Genomic DNA, 14,087 nt, shown 5'->3' on the forward strand with positions numbered 1-14,087 from the left:
TAGGGCATGGAGCAAATTATGAACTTACTCTCCATTCCTGATGGGCGATCCGGAGGAGGTCATGAAACCTTGCTGTGACCATAACTGTACAAAGTCATAGACCACACTAACATTATAGTATCAGTGAAAATCATCACTCCCTGCTGCTCAGAATCACAGCATGCTCGGGTAAGAGCAACTAATACAGCCACTTGTGTGGAGAGAATTCCACAAAGCAAGGAAACCTCAACTACACCTGAAATTGTACAGACTGCATAGGCAGCTCTCAGATTTCCTCCATGGTCTTTCAAGCACGACCTGTCCACAAACAAAATGAAATCAGATTTAGGTAGTGGTTCATATTGAATGTCTGGCTTTGGCTTGGAGCACAGTTCAGTGACATCTAGACAGTCATGCTCAACAACACCCTCTTCTCCCTCAGCTTCAGGATGGGGCAACAACGTAGCAGGATACAGTGTGGTACATCACCTGATTGTCACATTTTCGGCAGCCAATATTACTTGTTCATAACATGTCAACCTGCTATATGTTAATTTTTAATGCTGGGTGTGGGTATTGGTCAACTTAGCAACAGAATGGGGCACAAAACAGTAAGGAGATGACCCATCACTATTCTCACACTTCTCGATGCTGACACCGGTTGCCGCCATGGATTTAAGACATCCAGGCAGTGCTGCTGCTATTGGGTCATGTGTAGTTGAGAAATAGGACACAGGCCTCCTTGTATTACCATGCAATTGTGTATAGCCCTCTCTATCACTGCAAAAAAGGCAAGAGTATTTTTTTAATCAGGCATTCCCAGTGCTGGGGAACAACAGAGACTTTCTCTAAGCTCTAAGAAGGAAATCAAGCAATCGTTATCTGAAGGTACTAGATCAGACATATCCTTGTGTGTCAGCCTCAGTAAAGGCTTTGCCACTAAGGAAGGTTGGGTATCCACTGGTGACAGTAGCCCACCATTCTCAAAAGCTTCCTGATTTCTCTCTGGGAAGTTGGTGGATTCTTTATGATTGCTGGGATGCTTTCCTGTGACACCTTCCTTTCTGCTTTTTCAAAATCATGACCAACATATTGGACCTCTTTCTGACAGTACTGCAGATTACTTGGGGACACTGTATGTCCATTGTCAGCCAGGGCCAGACTGGCCATAGTGAGAATTGGGTATTTCCCCAAGAGGCTGGAACGGTGGGGGCCATTTTTTCAATGGTGGGGGCTGTTTTTTTATTACTGGGGGCTGGTTTTGCAGCAGAGTTGCAAGATTGCCCAAAGTAACAAAGGAACAAAAGCAGCAGTGCTTGGGGACTGGTCTGACAAAATTGCCAGGGCTGCTTTGGGTTCCTATTCTCAGCTAAGTATTTCAACAGGGCAATGGTATCTTGCTTGCACATTTCTTAGGTATTTAACGTCACCAGTAAGTCATCGATATACTGGACCAGGAATGAGTTACAGGGTATGACCAGAGACTCAAGATTCTTTTTGAGAACCTGATAGAAGATGGAGGAACTCTCGGTGTACTCATGTGGGACTCGGCACCATGCCATGCCAGAAGAGGACTGCCTAACCGAAATGCGATTTGGCTGCCCTCATGCAAAGGTATGGAGAAGAAGGCCTGACACAAATCAATGACAGTGGATCACCCAGTATCACAGTACTACGTGGGACATTAATACAATTGATTTTCCTCGAATCTTGAACAACACAGTATTTACCACTAGGCTTCAGCAAGCCCATAATGGGTGAGTTATATGAGAATACCCTGTTGTATCATTGATTGGATCACTGGAGTAATCCCTGCAATTGTTTCAGAAGTCAGATTGTACTGTGGGGTTCTTGGATATTCAACATTGGGTTTCACCTTAATGCAGACAGGGTCAACACCTTTGATGAGACCTGTGCCCTTTCCTGAGAAAATCCCACACTTCAGGTTTTGCCGTATCTCTAAGATTTGGTGGTAGCTCATCAATTCACATCATAGGAGACAGTGCAACAGAAAGATAATCTCTTGACATTTTAAAGGCAGATCCTCATTATGTGTCTGTAGCTCAATATCTCTTGGGGTACAATAGATGGTACAATTGAGCTTACACAAGAGGTCTCACAGGACTAGAATTACATAACCCAAATTGGTGACTCTTTTCAAAGTCCTATTTTAACATGTACTTCTTCTGTTGCCGGAATTGTCATGTGCTTGTTTGCAATGCCTACAAATTTGATTCTTTTTACAGAGAGGAGTTGGTTTGGAATCTCCACGTTTCTGACAGTAGAGCAGGTAGCACCGTATCAACATAAACTTATATGGAGTGGCCATTCACCTCACCATCCACAAACAGACCACTCTGGTCTACCTCTGAGATGGCGCCAAACATACAATATTCCTCTCCCCTCAGTCATAAGGCTGTCTCAGCAGTGTGGTCTTCAAACGCTTAAAAAATAAAGAACTGCTGAAACACCCCATGGGGCCTGATTCAGGCCCCCTGACTCTGAGAAAAACCTTGTTTAAGATTTGAGACTTGATTCACATTTTGCCTGGAACCACAAACATTTTGTTGTGGCATCTGAGCTTGTGGTACCTTCATCATCAGTCTTAAAGGCACATTAAAATGTGTGTTCCCTGTCTGTGACTGTACAGGATTACTATTCTGAGGTTTTGTAAATCCTGAATTTTGGGGATTAAGATGGCATCATTGCTTTCAATAGGTCAACTTATTGTAATAATGACAAGGATTTGTCTTTTTTAAAGTAGCCATATCAATCGCAGTACTTGGAACAATTGGGACACCACATCCTCTACTGTGCTATGGGAATCCATTTCCACCTTGCATTATTGGTGTTCGCTGCTGATACAACCCTTGCATGGGACCAACATTGCCTACAAAAGGTTGACTCTAAACTCTTCTCCGTGCTGCTTTCATCTGTGCTACCATTACCGCTTCTTTCAATCGCTTCTACTTCATTTCCATGTCATCCCTGCAATAATTTGCAAACCTCAGTATCTCATCAACTGACTTGCTCCTCCAACAAAACAACTGCTGCTGAATCATCAAGCTAATTTCAGGTCTCAATCTCATCACAAACCTAGACACAAAACTTTCCATATCTTGGGTTCTAGAGTCTCCAATCCACCATGATGCTTAAACACCTGCAACAATCTCTCGTAAAAGACATGCACTGACTCTTTGGGCTTTTGGGTCTTTCTTTCAATCTTAAATCAATCCATATCATTTGCTGGTATTTTCTCTTTCAAAAAGGTCATCACTTGCTGATACTTCTTCATCACTAAAGTTGAAGGGGCATTTGTGGTTGAACTTCTCATAGGGTCATTCTCTGGCCACTCTACAGCCACTTTACACTCTTCCCACACTCTTCCCACAAATCAGTTGTTACCACTGTGTCGAAGAATGTGTTCACGTCCACCCACAGAACCTGTGAGATCTTCACAAACCTCTCAACCCATTTATACCATTCTACATATTTCACTCTCACTTTGTGTTAATCATTGGTGAATGCCGCAAGATCACTTCTACTCCAAGGTACATGGACATAGCCTCCATCAGGCACTTCCCTCAATGGAAAAGCCGAAGTACCTTCTCTGTCCTTTAAAGGCGGAGGTGGTTCTCCCATTGGTTTCTTTTGTTCTTTTGTTTTCTTCCATCTACTTTCCCATCTGTCTAATTCACTGCACTTTTGAATGCTCCTAAATAATTTGTTTTTATTGCATTTTCATTCCTATTGTTCTCATGCTACAAATGACTTGATTTGATTCAAATCTATCTCATAAGTTTGAGCCAGTTCAGAGAATTTATCATAAGCTTGTCCTGCACGTTTGATAACATCTTTACAAATAAAAACAAGTTCATTTTCCTTATAGGTGCCTAGTCAAGAAAGATCAACAATCCCGAAAATCATTTATATAACTCTAACTTCAGCCTAATCACATCCACTGCATTCTCCCTCACTGGAATGTGAACTGATTCTCTGCTTGTTCCTGAACTTTCACCTTCTCCTGATGACCCATAAAAGAATCTGATCATATCATCTAAGGCTTGTGAATTATTTTTCCTCTGTACTATAGAACTGCTAGGTACAACCCTCCCTTCAAATGTTCCACCCACAGCACTCCAAAATGGGCTACAGTTAGACAGATCAGTGCTTGGCAATACCGGAATAGACCCTCCTACAAATGTAAACCCTGTTGGGTTTGCGGTCGACCTAGGTGGGGTAGCATGAATTGTATTTATCTGGGTAGGTACTGAAGGAGTTCCTCTAATAGGTACTGTTAAAGCATGTGTCGCAGACTCAGATGATTTGGGTCTGTGCAATGGACCAATAGTAACTGGGATGATAATTGCGTCTAGGTGATTTAGGACTCTAGGGTTAGCAGGGGTATTAATCCCTGAACTCCTTCCTATCAATGTTGCACTAACCTTAACTCCTGCATTTCCTAATGCAGAAGGCACTGCTGAGCCCTCATGGAGACCAGCATCACTCATTCCTCCCAAATAGGTTTCATTGTATGGGGGTGGACGTGCTGATAACAGAGTATTCAATATGTCATCAATGGAATCACTTTCACAACTTCCATCTATGTTCTATTTGCCTTTTACCTTTCCCCCTTCCAGTTTTCTTGACTTTCCTTTCTCTCTATTCACTTCTTCACTCAACAGTGATGGTTACAATCTAGTTCCCTCTATCATATTACTTTTACATATTTTGTGCTCTGCATTCCACCTAGCACCTGTGCAAGTGTTCATTGCCTTTTGGACTCTTCCCTGAAATTTCTCTCTCAGCTTAGTGTGAGCAGCATGCAGAGAGAGAAATTTCAGGGAAGAATCCAACAGGCAATGCATACTTGCAAATTCAACAAACAAATTTGTCTGCTCCACTAAGGAAATAAAGTAATCAATCACACGAGAAACAGTTCAGAAAGGCACTTTCCGACTTAATCCGAATCACTTTTGAATGAAACCTCGACCTGCGGGAAATCACTCAGATTTGTGTAGTGCCTCCCCATGTACTAGTGATTCACCACACCAATCACACTTTACTGTCACACAAAGATAATGTTCCTATCTCAATTGTGCCATCAACAACATCTCATGACGAGCACCACCAAACTTAGCAGACAATTAAAATATAGTTTATTGTACACTTTTTAATGCTATCTCAGGATCTTAGACCATATTGGTCCCAATAACAACTGCAACTTCTCTGCATCAACTGCCACACTCACACAACAACTTAAACAATCAAATCATTTCACACAATCTCTGCAACACTGCAAGCTAGACAAAAGCCACAACACGTAACCCTATTAATACTTATTACCCCGCTGTTACAATCCTCCCCTGAAGAGCTAGAACTCCATCAATCCTCCAACCTGAAGGATGGGTTTTAGGGTTTTGACTAGCTTTGGGTAAGTCTAGAATGGAACTCTAGCTCCCTGTTCCAACAACTGAACCATCTGAAAATGCTTCCATCTTATTGGAGCACGCATGGAAGGGATGGTCAGTTCTCATCTGGATCTTTTCAGGGTGTTGGGGAACAAGGCCTTAAATTGAATTTAACAATTCTGTGAAGACCGTTTGACTACACAGAAAATACAAGGAATCAGTATTAAAGTTTAGCAGATGTATTACAAATTAGTAATCAGTCAAATATATGAGCATATCAAAATCAGGTTATAGAGATACAAAATCAAAATCGGCAAGCTGAAATGCTAAAACAGATTCAGTTTCTTTAATATAAGGCATATAAGAATTGCAGTCACAGAAATGCATGACCTAAGAAATAAGAACTGACATTCTAGTTCCTTCTATGCAGCACAAATTGAAATAAGGACATCTGGTTAGTTCCTATCCTAAATACAGCTAAACTCAAGGGATTCAGGACAATGCAAGATAAGTGTCAGCGTTGCAAATACTCCCGTAGAAATCTTCAAAAGGTATAAAATCCAGAGTTAGCATGAAGCTATGCACTGTAAGGACATGGGGTCCAGAGGTCTGCACCTCTCAGAAGCTGAAAGAGATCTGTTGCAATTCTAACAGTATGCACACTAAATTCCTGTGGAAAGTTCCAGGAGCATCTGTATCTTCTGAACACATTATCAGAAACCCAATTCATTCTTCTTCTCATGGAGCGCACTTACAACATGGTGAGATTCTCCCATCCCATGGACCACCAACAAACAGGTAGGCCTTGAGGTTCTTCTGTCAAGATAGTGAATGAATGGGAGGCACACCAAACCATCCATCTGTGCCAAGGTGTTCTTGCTCAGCCTTTCTGTTTCTAATACACAATACTCCTTTCACTAGCTAGGCAAATAAGAATGTGCCCCTGCAAAGGAAAAATACGGGAAGCACAGAAAAAGTATTTACATGTTGAAACAAAGGCCTACTCAGGCTAACTTAGCAAAGGGCCATTAATAACCAAGGTTAAACATCTAATTATAACAGAAGGCATGATTTCACAGTAAATGTAAAACACAAACAGTCAAGGCATAGTTATAAATGCAATGTGCTTTTTAGCAAAAGCAACATTTCATTATGCAAATGTGAATATGCATGAGAACTACAAAGTCCATGTTAAAGCTAAATACTAGCTCTCACAAGTATAAAAGAAACCTCTAAATTCTACAGTGAATGCACCGTTAATAATAAAGTCTGATGCTTCACTTTAGTTTAATAAGGCTAAGGCAGAAGGTAAATGTGATGTTTATTACATTGTCAAGTTACTATTGTAACGACCGTGTTGAAGCCAGAATTATGCTGCTCCACACTTTAGCACTGGATAACAGTGGTAAAGTGTCCAGAGTCCTAAAGCCAACAACAACAAATTAGTCCACAGCTAAACCTACATTCTGGAGCTTAAACACTCTTTGAAAGAGTGAGCACCAACCACCCACCACACTTCATTCACAAAAAGGATGTTTTATATAATGTTGCAAGGGGCAGGGGTCCCCTTAAATTGAGCAAACCTCACAAAAGAAAACCCATGGGGGAAAGTCTTCTCATGAGCAGCACCTATAACCTGCATTCTTCAGAACCAAAGTCTGGGACTATGAATATGGACTGCTTCCCACTCCTCTCCCTCTCACATGGCTTCAAACATAATAACTCTAGTAAACCTCCTAAAGATTCTATATTCCTACTGACCATCCAATCAGCTTACACTCATGCAAATCATGGAACATTAGGGTTCTGAGTGCATGCAGCATTAAAGCTTTAAATATGCTTACTTAAGGGCACAATCAGACTACATACAAATCCCATTGTATAATGAAGCAAGACACACACTGTGAGATTAGCATAAATGAATTAGGACAGAGACATCTATGCCAGTAGACTCTCTGATTGCCCGACTGCACCTGGAATGAACCAATACTGTGTGAAAATGTCTCACCTATAATAAATTGAGATTTTGTCATTATTAGCGGGATCACAGTGTGGCAAAGGGAACATCCAACGTCAGCTTTTCTTCCACACTGCACATTGTGGCACATATTTCATCCTTAAAAGAGACATTCTATTGGTCCCTGTGATAGTCACCCATTGGTTTGTAAGGTAAAGGTTTCCCACCAGAAACATACCTATTTAAGTACACTTTTAACAATCAGAAATCTACAGCGTAGCCCTACAAATACTAAAACAAGGAAAACATCCTTAAGTTAACAGACAATATAAATACATGCCGGTTAAGCAAATCATTCAGAAGTGCGAATATTGCTATTCTGAAGCACATAACAATAATCTAATATCTAACTGATTTATTTGACAAATGATTAATATACATACTTGTTGTTTCTCGTGTGAGCAGTAAAGTGGTTGGCAATGCACATATGGTATGTGGGCAGGAATACAGTTTGGAGCTTGGTTTGTGTCCCTGACAAGGAACAAGCAAAACAAATGACATTAACTGAAGGGGAATGTGGCTCGAGAAGGTTGTGTTGTTGCGTTGGGCTCTAAAACATTAGAAAGATATGACAATAGTGACAGCCAGTGAATTTTGAAACTGGTGGGGCTTAAATTGGTGACCAGAACTGAAGTAGCTGATCCTAACGAGAAAGCCTAATTTTACTCAGGGTATTCTGCAGAGGTTCTTTTCAAGAATGTTTTGACCAAATGTGCCAAATTGCACTTTTAACAACACAGTTTACAATTACATTTGTAAAAAATACCACCGGTTTTACAGACAGCCCTTATAGGCACCCATCAAAATATTCACTAGTGCTTACTTTGTACATAGAAAGTAGGTGCAGGTGTCAAAACATTTCTACAAAGGCCCCTGCAAAATGCCTGACCTCCAAACATCAAGATAATAGAAACCATAGTGTAATCTGGTACACCAATAGGCCAATCGGAATTAACTAAATCTACAATACCCAGAATGCTCTAGATTTAAATTAATGCTAAGTACTGGTCCATCCATCTCACAATGACATCCTCTGGCAACCGTTTAATATTAACACTCATTTTGTTCAGGTCAAACAGATGGAAGGCGGAGTATCAGGACTTTTACTGTGACCTTACAATTATAAACTGCTCTACGCGGCAGGAACTGAAACATCTGAGCTAGCATGTCATATTGCATATCATGACATTAAATCTACTAATGTAGTACTGAGCTACAAGTAGAACTGGTGCCCGGCAGCCAATCTATAGCTACCAAGTGATCGCCGGCCTAGGTGACAGCAGGCAACCCTGGCATGTTCTGAAAACAGCTGTTTGCATTATAACGTAATTTTGTTTTCCCCTCTAAAGCACTGACTTCCGATCTAGGCATATAAATTGTACTGGCATAAAAGACAGATTTGTCTTATTTCTGTGTCACAAACCCCGCTTCTAAAACACATAAATGTCCTTACAGTTTTGTGACAAAAAAAATTAGATTACTGTGCCTTTAGCGCAGAATGGTCTACGCATGTCAAAAATATCATGCCTGACATTCACTTTGTGCATCACAAACTGGCTTATGAAATAATCTACAAAATAAACTTGTCTTCCTCATAAACATGCAAAATATATATGAATGCCACTCTAGTATGCCTGAGATTGCACCCTTTTGGGCAACCCCTCACATCTGCACCAGTATGTCCAACAAAACGCAACAGGCTGAGTCCGAAATATACACCAGATTGTCCCCAAATTTGCTGTGGACATCTTGAAATGGCACCATTATGCAGCAAACTTCCCTTGTAAATGTTTATGAGACTGTACCCCAAGTGCTCAGACTGTCTCAGACTGTCTCCCAACCATGCAGACTAACATTCAAATATGCATCTGACTATTGACAAAAGATGATCTACACAGCTTCACGTGTATGTATCAATGTTGTTTATCTAGTTTTTGCCTTAAAAATGCACAGACTTTGACTGACCTTTCAGGCATTCTGGCACTGAAAACTGACCCTTTCTAGGTGGCCCATCTGGCACTGCCAGCTTGCCTAAAAGGCCAACCCAACAATGAAAATAAATGCACAAAACCTTTCCTTAAATAAACACCAGGCCATTCATCACATCTGGATGAAGCTAAATATCCTTATAAAAAGTGCATTCCACTCCTTTTCACAGAACAACATGTGTGCGCTTATTTATTAGGGGTGCATCACATTTTCTATCAAACATGCCTCATATTTCTTTACAAAATGTCCATTGCTGTTAACCCCCCCCCACACACACACACACACACACAAACACACATGGCACTACTCTCATCATTATTCATCTAAAGCCTGCCAGTGCAGGCCTCTCCATGTTGTTTTTATTTTTCCAGGTGTAAGATCATGGTATAAGAGGTAATTCAGCAGCAAAAAAGGGTTAGGGGTCTTTTTTCAAAGACGTACCTTCTCCATCAACAAGACTCACCTAGGTCCCTCCAAAGTTACTGTGCTGCTGAAATTACAACATACTAATGAGGTATGTGAGAGAGCCCAACTTGGCTGTGACATTATGCTTCTTAAAACATGAAATAAAGGAGTTATCATACACTGAAATGTATACAACTTAAGTGCACATATGAATATAACGTTTCATGTCACCTGCATTTATTCATTATTTGGAAGTATGTTTATGTTATAGTATGTTAGAAATGTTACTTCCATAATGATTTTATTTTCATTATGAGAACAGTGTGGAAAATCATTTAAAACAAATATGAAATCATTTTTATGTAAGCTTGGCCGGGAGTGAAGGCCCGAGTTCTTTCTGTGTTTTTAATCTTCAACGTTAAGCTTGTTTTATTGCATTTTTTTTAAGCTGCAGGTACAATGGTATGAATCTCTGGGTAATGAGGATTCTAATATGCAAGGAAGATAAGGGGGCCTGAGAAGGCGTGTTACCGAGGTCAGCAGGAGTAATGTGGAAATATCAGCTAAACTACCTTCTGAAATTCCTGAGCATGGGAGTGAATCAAGGCCAGACTAGTCTTACTTCAAAGATTCAACTGTCAATTAGGTGAATGATTTATAGAACTGTTGTTCAATGGAAAGATTTTGGCTGTGATGTCAGCTTCTGGAAGAACCAGGAATTGAGTGTGGGCTAGTTAGTTGTATATGCAGGTTCCATTTACCACCTGACTAAAGCAGACCCCACACTCTATTTTTCTAAGTGGCTTTACACTACTCACCTCTCAACAGAATCTCTACAGATGTTTCTGTAGTGCTGATGCTTTTCTCTGAAATTATCTTAGTATTTAGAATAGTTGTAATCGATATTCAATGGAAGGCAGGAAAACTTGAGCTTGGATTTAAAGCATCAGACATTTTTTCTTATTGTCGCTATTAAAATATTGGTTCTGTCCATGCTGGTGAAATATAATGTTGTGCATTGCTTTAATTCTCCTTTGGTGATTTTGTACATTTATACCATGGTTTGAGACTCATTTATGTAAGTTTGACTTTGAGTCTGTAATAAAGCCCTCTAAAACTTGAGTTGGTCTCTGAGATTTAATGTGTGGCCAATAGGCTGAAATGTAAGTAAAGTTGATTAATTTGATGTATGTCTCCTCACCCCTCTGCACTAAGAAAAACAAAATTAATTAGACCTACAAATTAAGGAGTAGGCTCAACCACAAGATCACATGCTCAGACAGCACCACCTATGCAGTACACCTAATGATGAGTTTTCATAGAACCCTCTCAGTGTTTCCACTGAGAATGAGCATGGAGTCTGGAATCTTGTCATAAGCATATCCTCCCATTCCCTAAGCCTGTTTACTTGCCCTCCTTGTTCCAAAGAGCAGTACATGCAGTAGCTCAGCAGTAATCTGTGGCACGTGGTGGAGAGCAGAGGCTGCTTCTTGTGCACCTTGTGGTACGAGAATCGGCTTTACAACTATAGACACTGTGACTGTTTTTGAGTTAGTTTGTGCTGCACATGCCTACTGGGTGCAAATCTGAGACCACTCCTATCTGTACCTCTGTGGTGGGGACTGAAGACTGGTACATGTGATTGCTGCTGGGCCTGACAGACTTCATGAACAGTGAGCTGTCTGTGAGCCTGGCCATGGCCCAACAACTGCTCTGTGAGCTCATTTACAGCCAGTGTTATCTTGGTGCCAGCTTCCCCTAGGCCACCTGCCCCCACACTCCCAACCCTGCTCCACTGGGTCAGAGGGGTTTGCACTTCACAACCCATGATCTCAGCGTGTCTCCTTTCACAGAGCTAAAAACAAATAATAGTTCATGTATCATGTAGTAAGAAACTCGCTCACTATGTACTCCAGTTTAACAGAGTCAGAGCAACCTGCTTTGTTCCCGTGATTTTTACTGTATTGCTTCACTGAATTACAGTGAATAAAGGGTGCAACTGCCTGGAGCAAAACCTGCTAAGTTTTTTTTATTTGCTTACGTTTTTCTCTTGGTGCCGTGGAACCCTGAGGACTGTCACTATTAAGGGAAGCTTCTAGGTGACACCGACACACGCCCACATTGCGCACCCCCTGTCTGCTCCTCAGCAACTGGCTGCCAGTGAAACAAAGACACGGGGCTAGAGCTCAAATTAATGGCATCCACACGGTCCTGCACTTACCAGTAGCATGGGAAGCAGACACCTTGTGTGTAATGACAAACTACGCAGACTCGATTTCTGAGCTTCCCACCTGATTGCAGCCTCTACCGCATCCTTTTCCAACTCCCCAATCAGCCCCACTTGACTGTTACGAGTTGGGAAAGGGCGAGGTGACCATCTTCTCCACTCCCTGACTGATGTGAAGCCCTGTGATAAAGGGCATCAGACTAAAAAAATATTACCCCCATATCATCAGTGGGAGGAGACTGGTCATGAAGGCTATGGCCCTAATTATGATACTGGTGGTAAAAACCGCCTACCGCCACGGCGACAGCCGCCAAAAGAACGTTCCTTGGGCCACCAGACATCCGCCATATTATGACCACAGCTGGATTTCCACCAGAAGGATGGCGGAAATCCGGCTGTGGCCATGCCAGCAGATGGCGGTAAGGTTGCGCTGCTGCCAGCAGTAGCGCCATGCCAGTAGACCACCGCCAGCTGTATTATGACAGCCGCAGCGCCCTGTCTCATCTCCTGTTGGAAGACCCTCTACACAAAGGTATGTGGGCGCTCAGACAGTGGAGTGTGTGTGGGGGTATCTGAACGTGCGTGGATGCAGGTGTGTGTTGAGTGTTGTATGTGTGTGCATGTCTGGGGTGTGAGTGCATGTATGTTGTATTGTGTGAAAGCGTGTCTGCGTATATGTATGTAAGTGTGTGCGGATGTGTGTGTGTATGGATGTATGCATGCATGGATGAATGTGGGAATGGGTGTGTGTAAGCGTGTGTGAAGGGAGGGTCGTGTATGAAGGGTGGGTCTGGTGAGGAAGGGGGGCTGGGGGAATCTGGAGAGGGGGTGTGGGAGTGGGGAAGACCCCTATCAGTGACAGGGAATGAATTCGCTGTCACTGATAGTGCCTACCGCCATGGTTTTTATGGCGGAAAGGAAGCCACAAAGACCATGCCGGTAGGTGGGGTCATAAATCCTGCAGGCGGTACAGTGACGGCTGCCGGCAATCTCCAGCCCAGCGGCCTTTACTGCTGGGGCAGTCGGAGTGGTACATTCCAAACCGCCAATGTCATAATATGGCGAAAGGTACCGCCAGCCTGTTGGCAGTACTTTCCACCATATTACCACCGACCGCCAGGGTCTTAATGAGTGCTTATGTCTTTGCCCAACTGATGACCTCACAAGCATCAGGGCTGTGAGCTTGTCAGCCCAGCAAATACTGGAGACTGTGGGCCCGCCTTCAGACTGCAGGTTTAGGGAATGCATGGGTGTCACTGACTCTCTGGCAGTGTGTCATCATAAGAGTAATCACAGCAAGAACAGCCCATGCCCCAAGAAAGATGTGTGTGTACTTTTATTTCTGAAAAACAGTTTGTTCTAACTTTGGCATTGGCTGACCTGGGGGTGAAACTAAAGGGGACAGAGCCAGATGTCCTCGCTCAGAACCAATCACTAACTGTCTAACATCTCCTCAGCGCTGTCACTTTAAATTACATTGGATACATGTATCAACACATCATTTTACAAAGTGATTGTCAAAGCCTAGTTGTAAAATTAATACAGTGTAGTAAACCGATTTCTGTGATGTACTACAGTTGTCTCACTGTGAAAAAGTCTTACCTCCATTGGGAAAGCTTTGAAGTTCACTGTGTGTTCAGAGCCACGCTGGTTTTCTCTTCCCCAGTGAAATCGTACTTCGTGTAATTCAAATTCATGGCCACGAGGCAATGGGCCACCTAGTAAAACTAAACAAAGCACAAGTTATCAGTGGCAGAGCTCACATACACACACCAAGAGTATGACAAAAACATTAAAATAGAGGTTTGTGATGGCATTGTTCTTGATCATTACACAGAATATGAGCCCATTGAAACAGATCACTCAGGAACTGAGGAGCACTCTAACCCCTTGAGGAGTTGCACATCCCCCCCTCTGTGCGTTCAGGTGCAAGGCAGGGTACATAAAATGTACAAGAATCATCTCAAATAGAAATGGATTACTTAGAAGGCATTGCTCCATACACACCATAACTGTGATTTACTACATACTAATGAATCAAATAAGGGCTGATTTGATG

At 42.1% G+C, this 14,087-nt stretch overlaps 1 protein-coding gene across 1 annotated transcript in view; it reads right to left on the reverse strand.

Annotated features, from left to right (window-relative positions):
- Positions 1-14,087, reverse strand: part of CA8 (carbonic anhydrase 8) — a 793,085-nt gene that overhangs the window by 415,532 nt on the left and 363,466 nt on the right. Inside the window, exon 3 of the mRNA XM_069220231.1 lies at positions 13,631-13,755. Within this exon, the coding sequence (XP_069076332.1) occupies positions 13,631-13,755 (125 nt within the window). The remainder of the gene's footprint in view (positions 1-13,630; positions 13,756-14,087) is intronic.

The sequence above is a fragment of the Pleurodeles waltl genome, chromosome 2_2 (assembly GCF_031143425.1).
Source record: "Pleurodeles waltl isolate 20211129_DDA chromosome 2_2, aPleWal1.hap1.20221129, whole genome shotgun sequence".
Taxonomy (NCBI): domain Eukaryota; kingdom Metazoa; phylum Chordata; class Amphibia; order Caudata; family Salamandridae; genus Pleurodeles; species Pleurodeles waltl.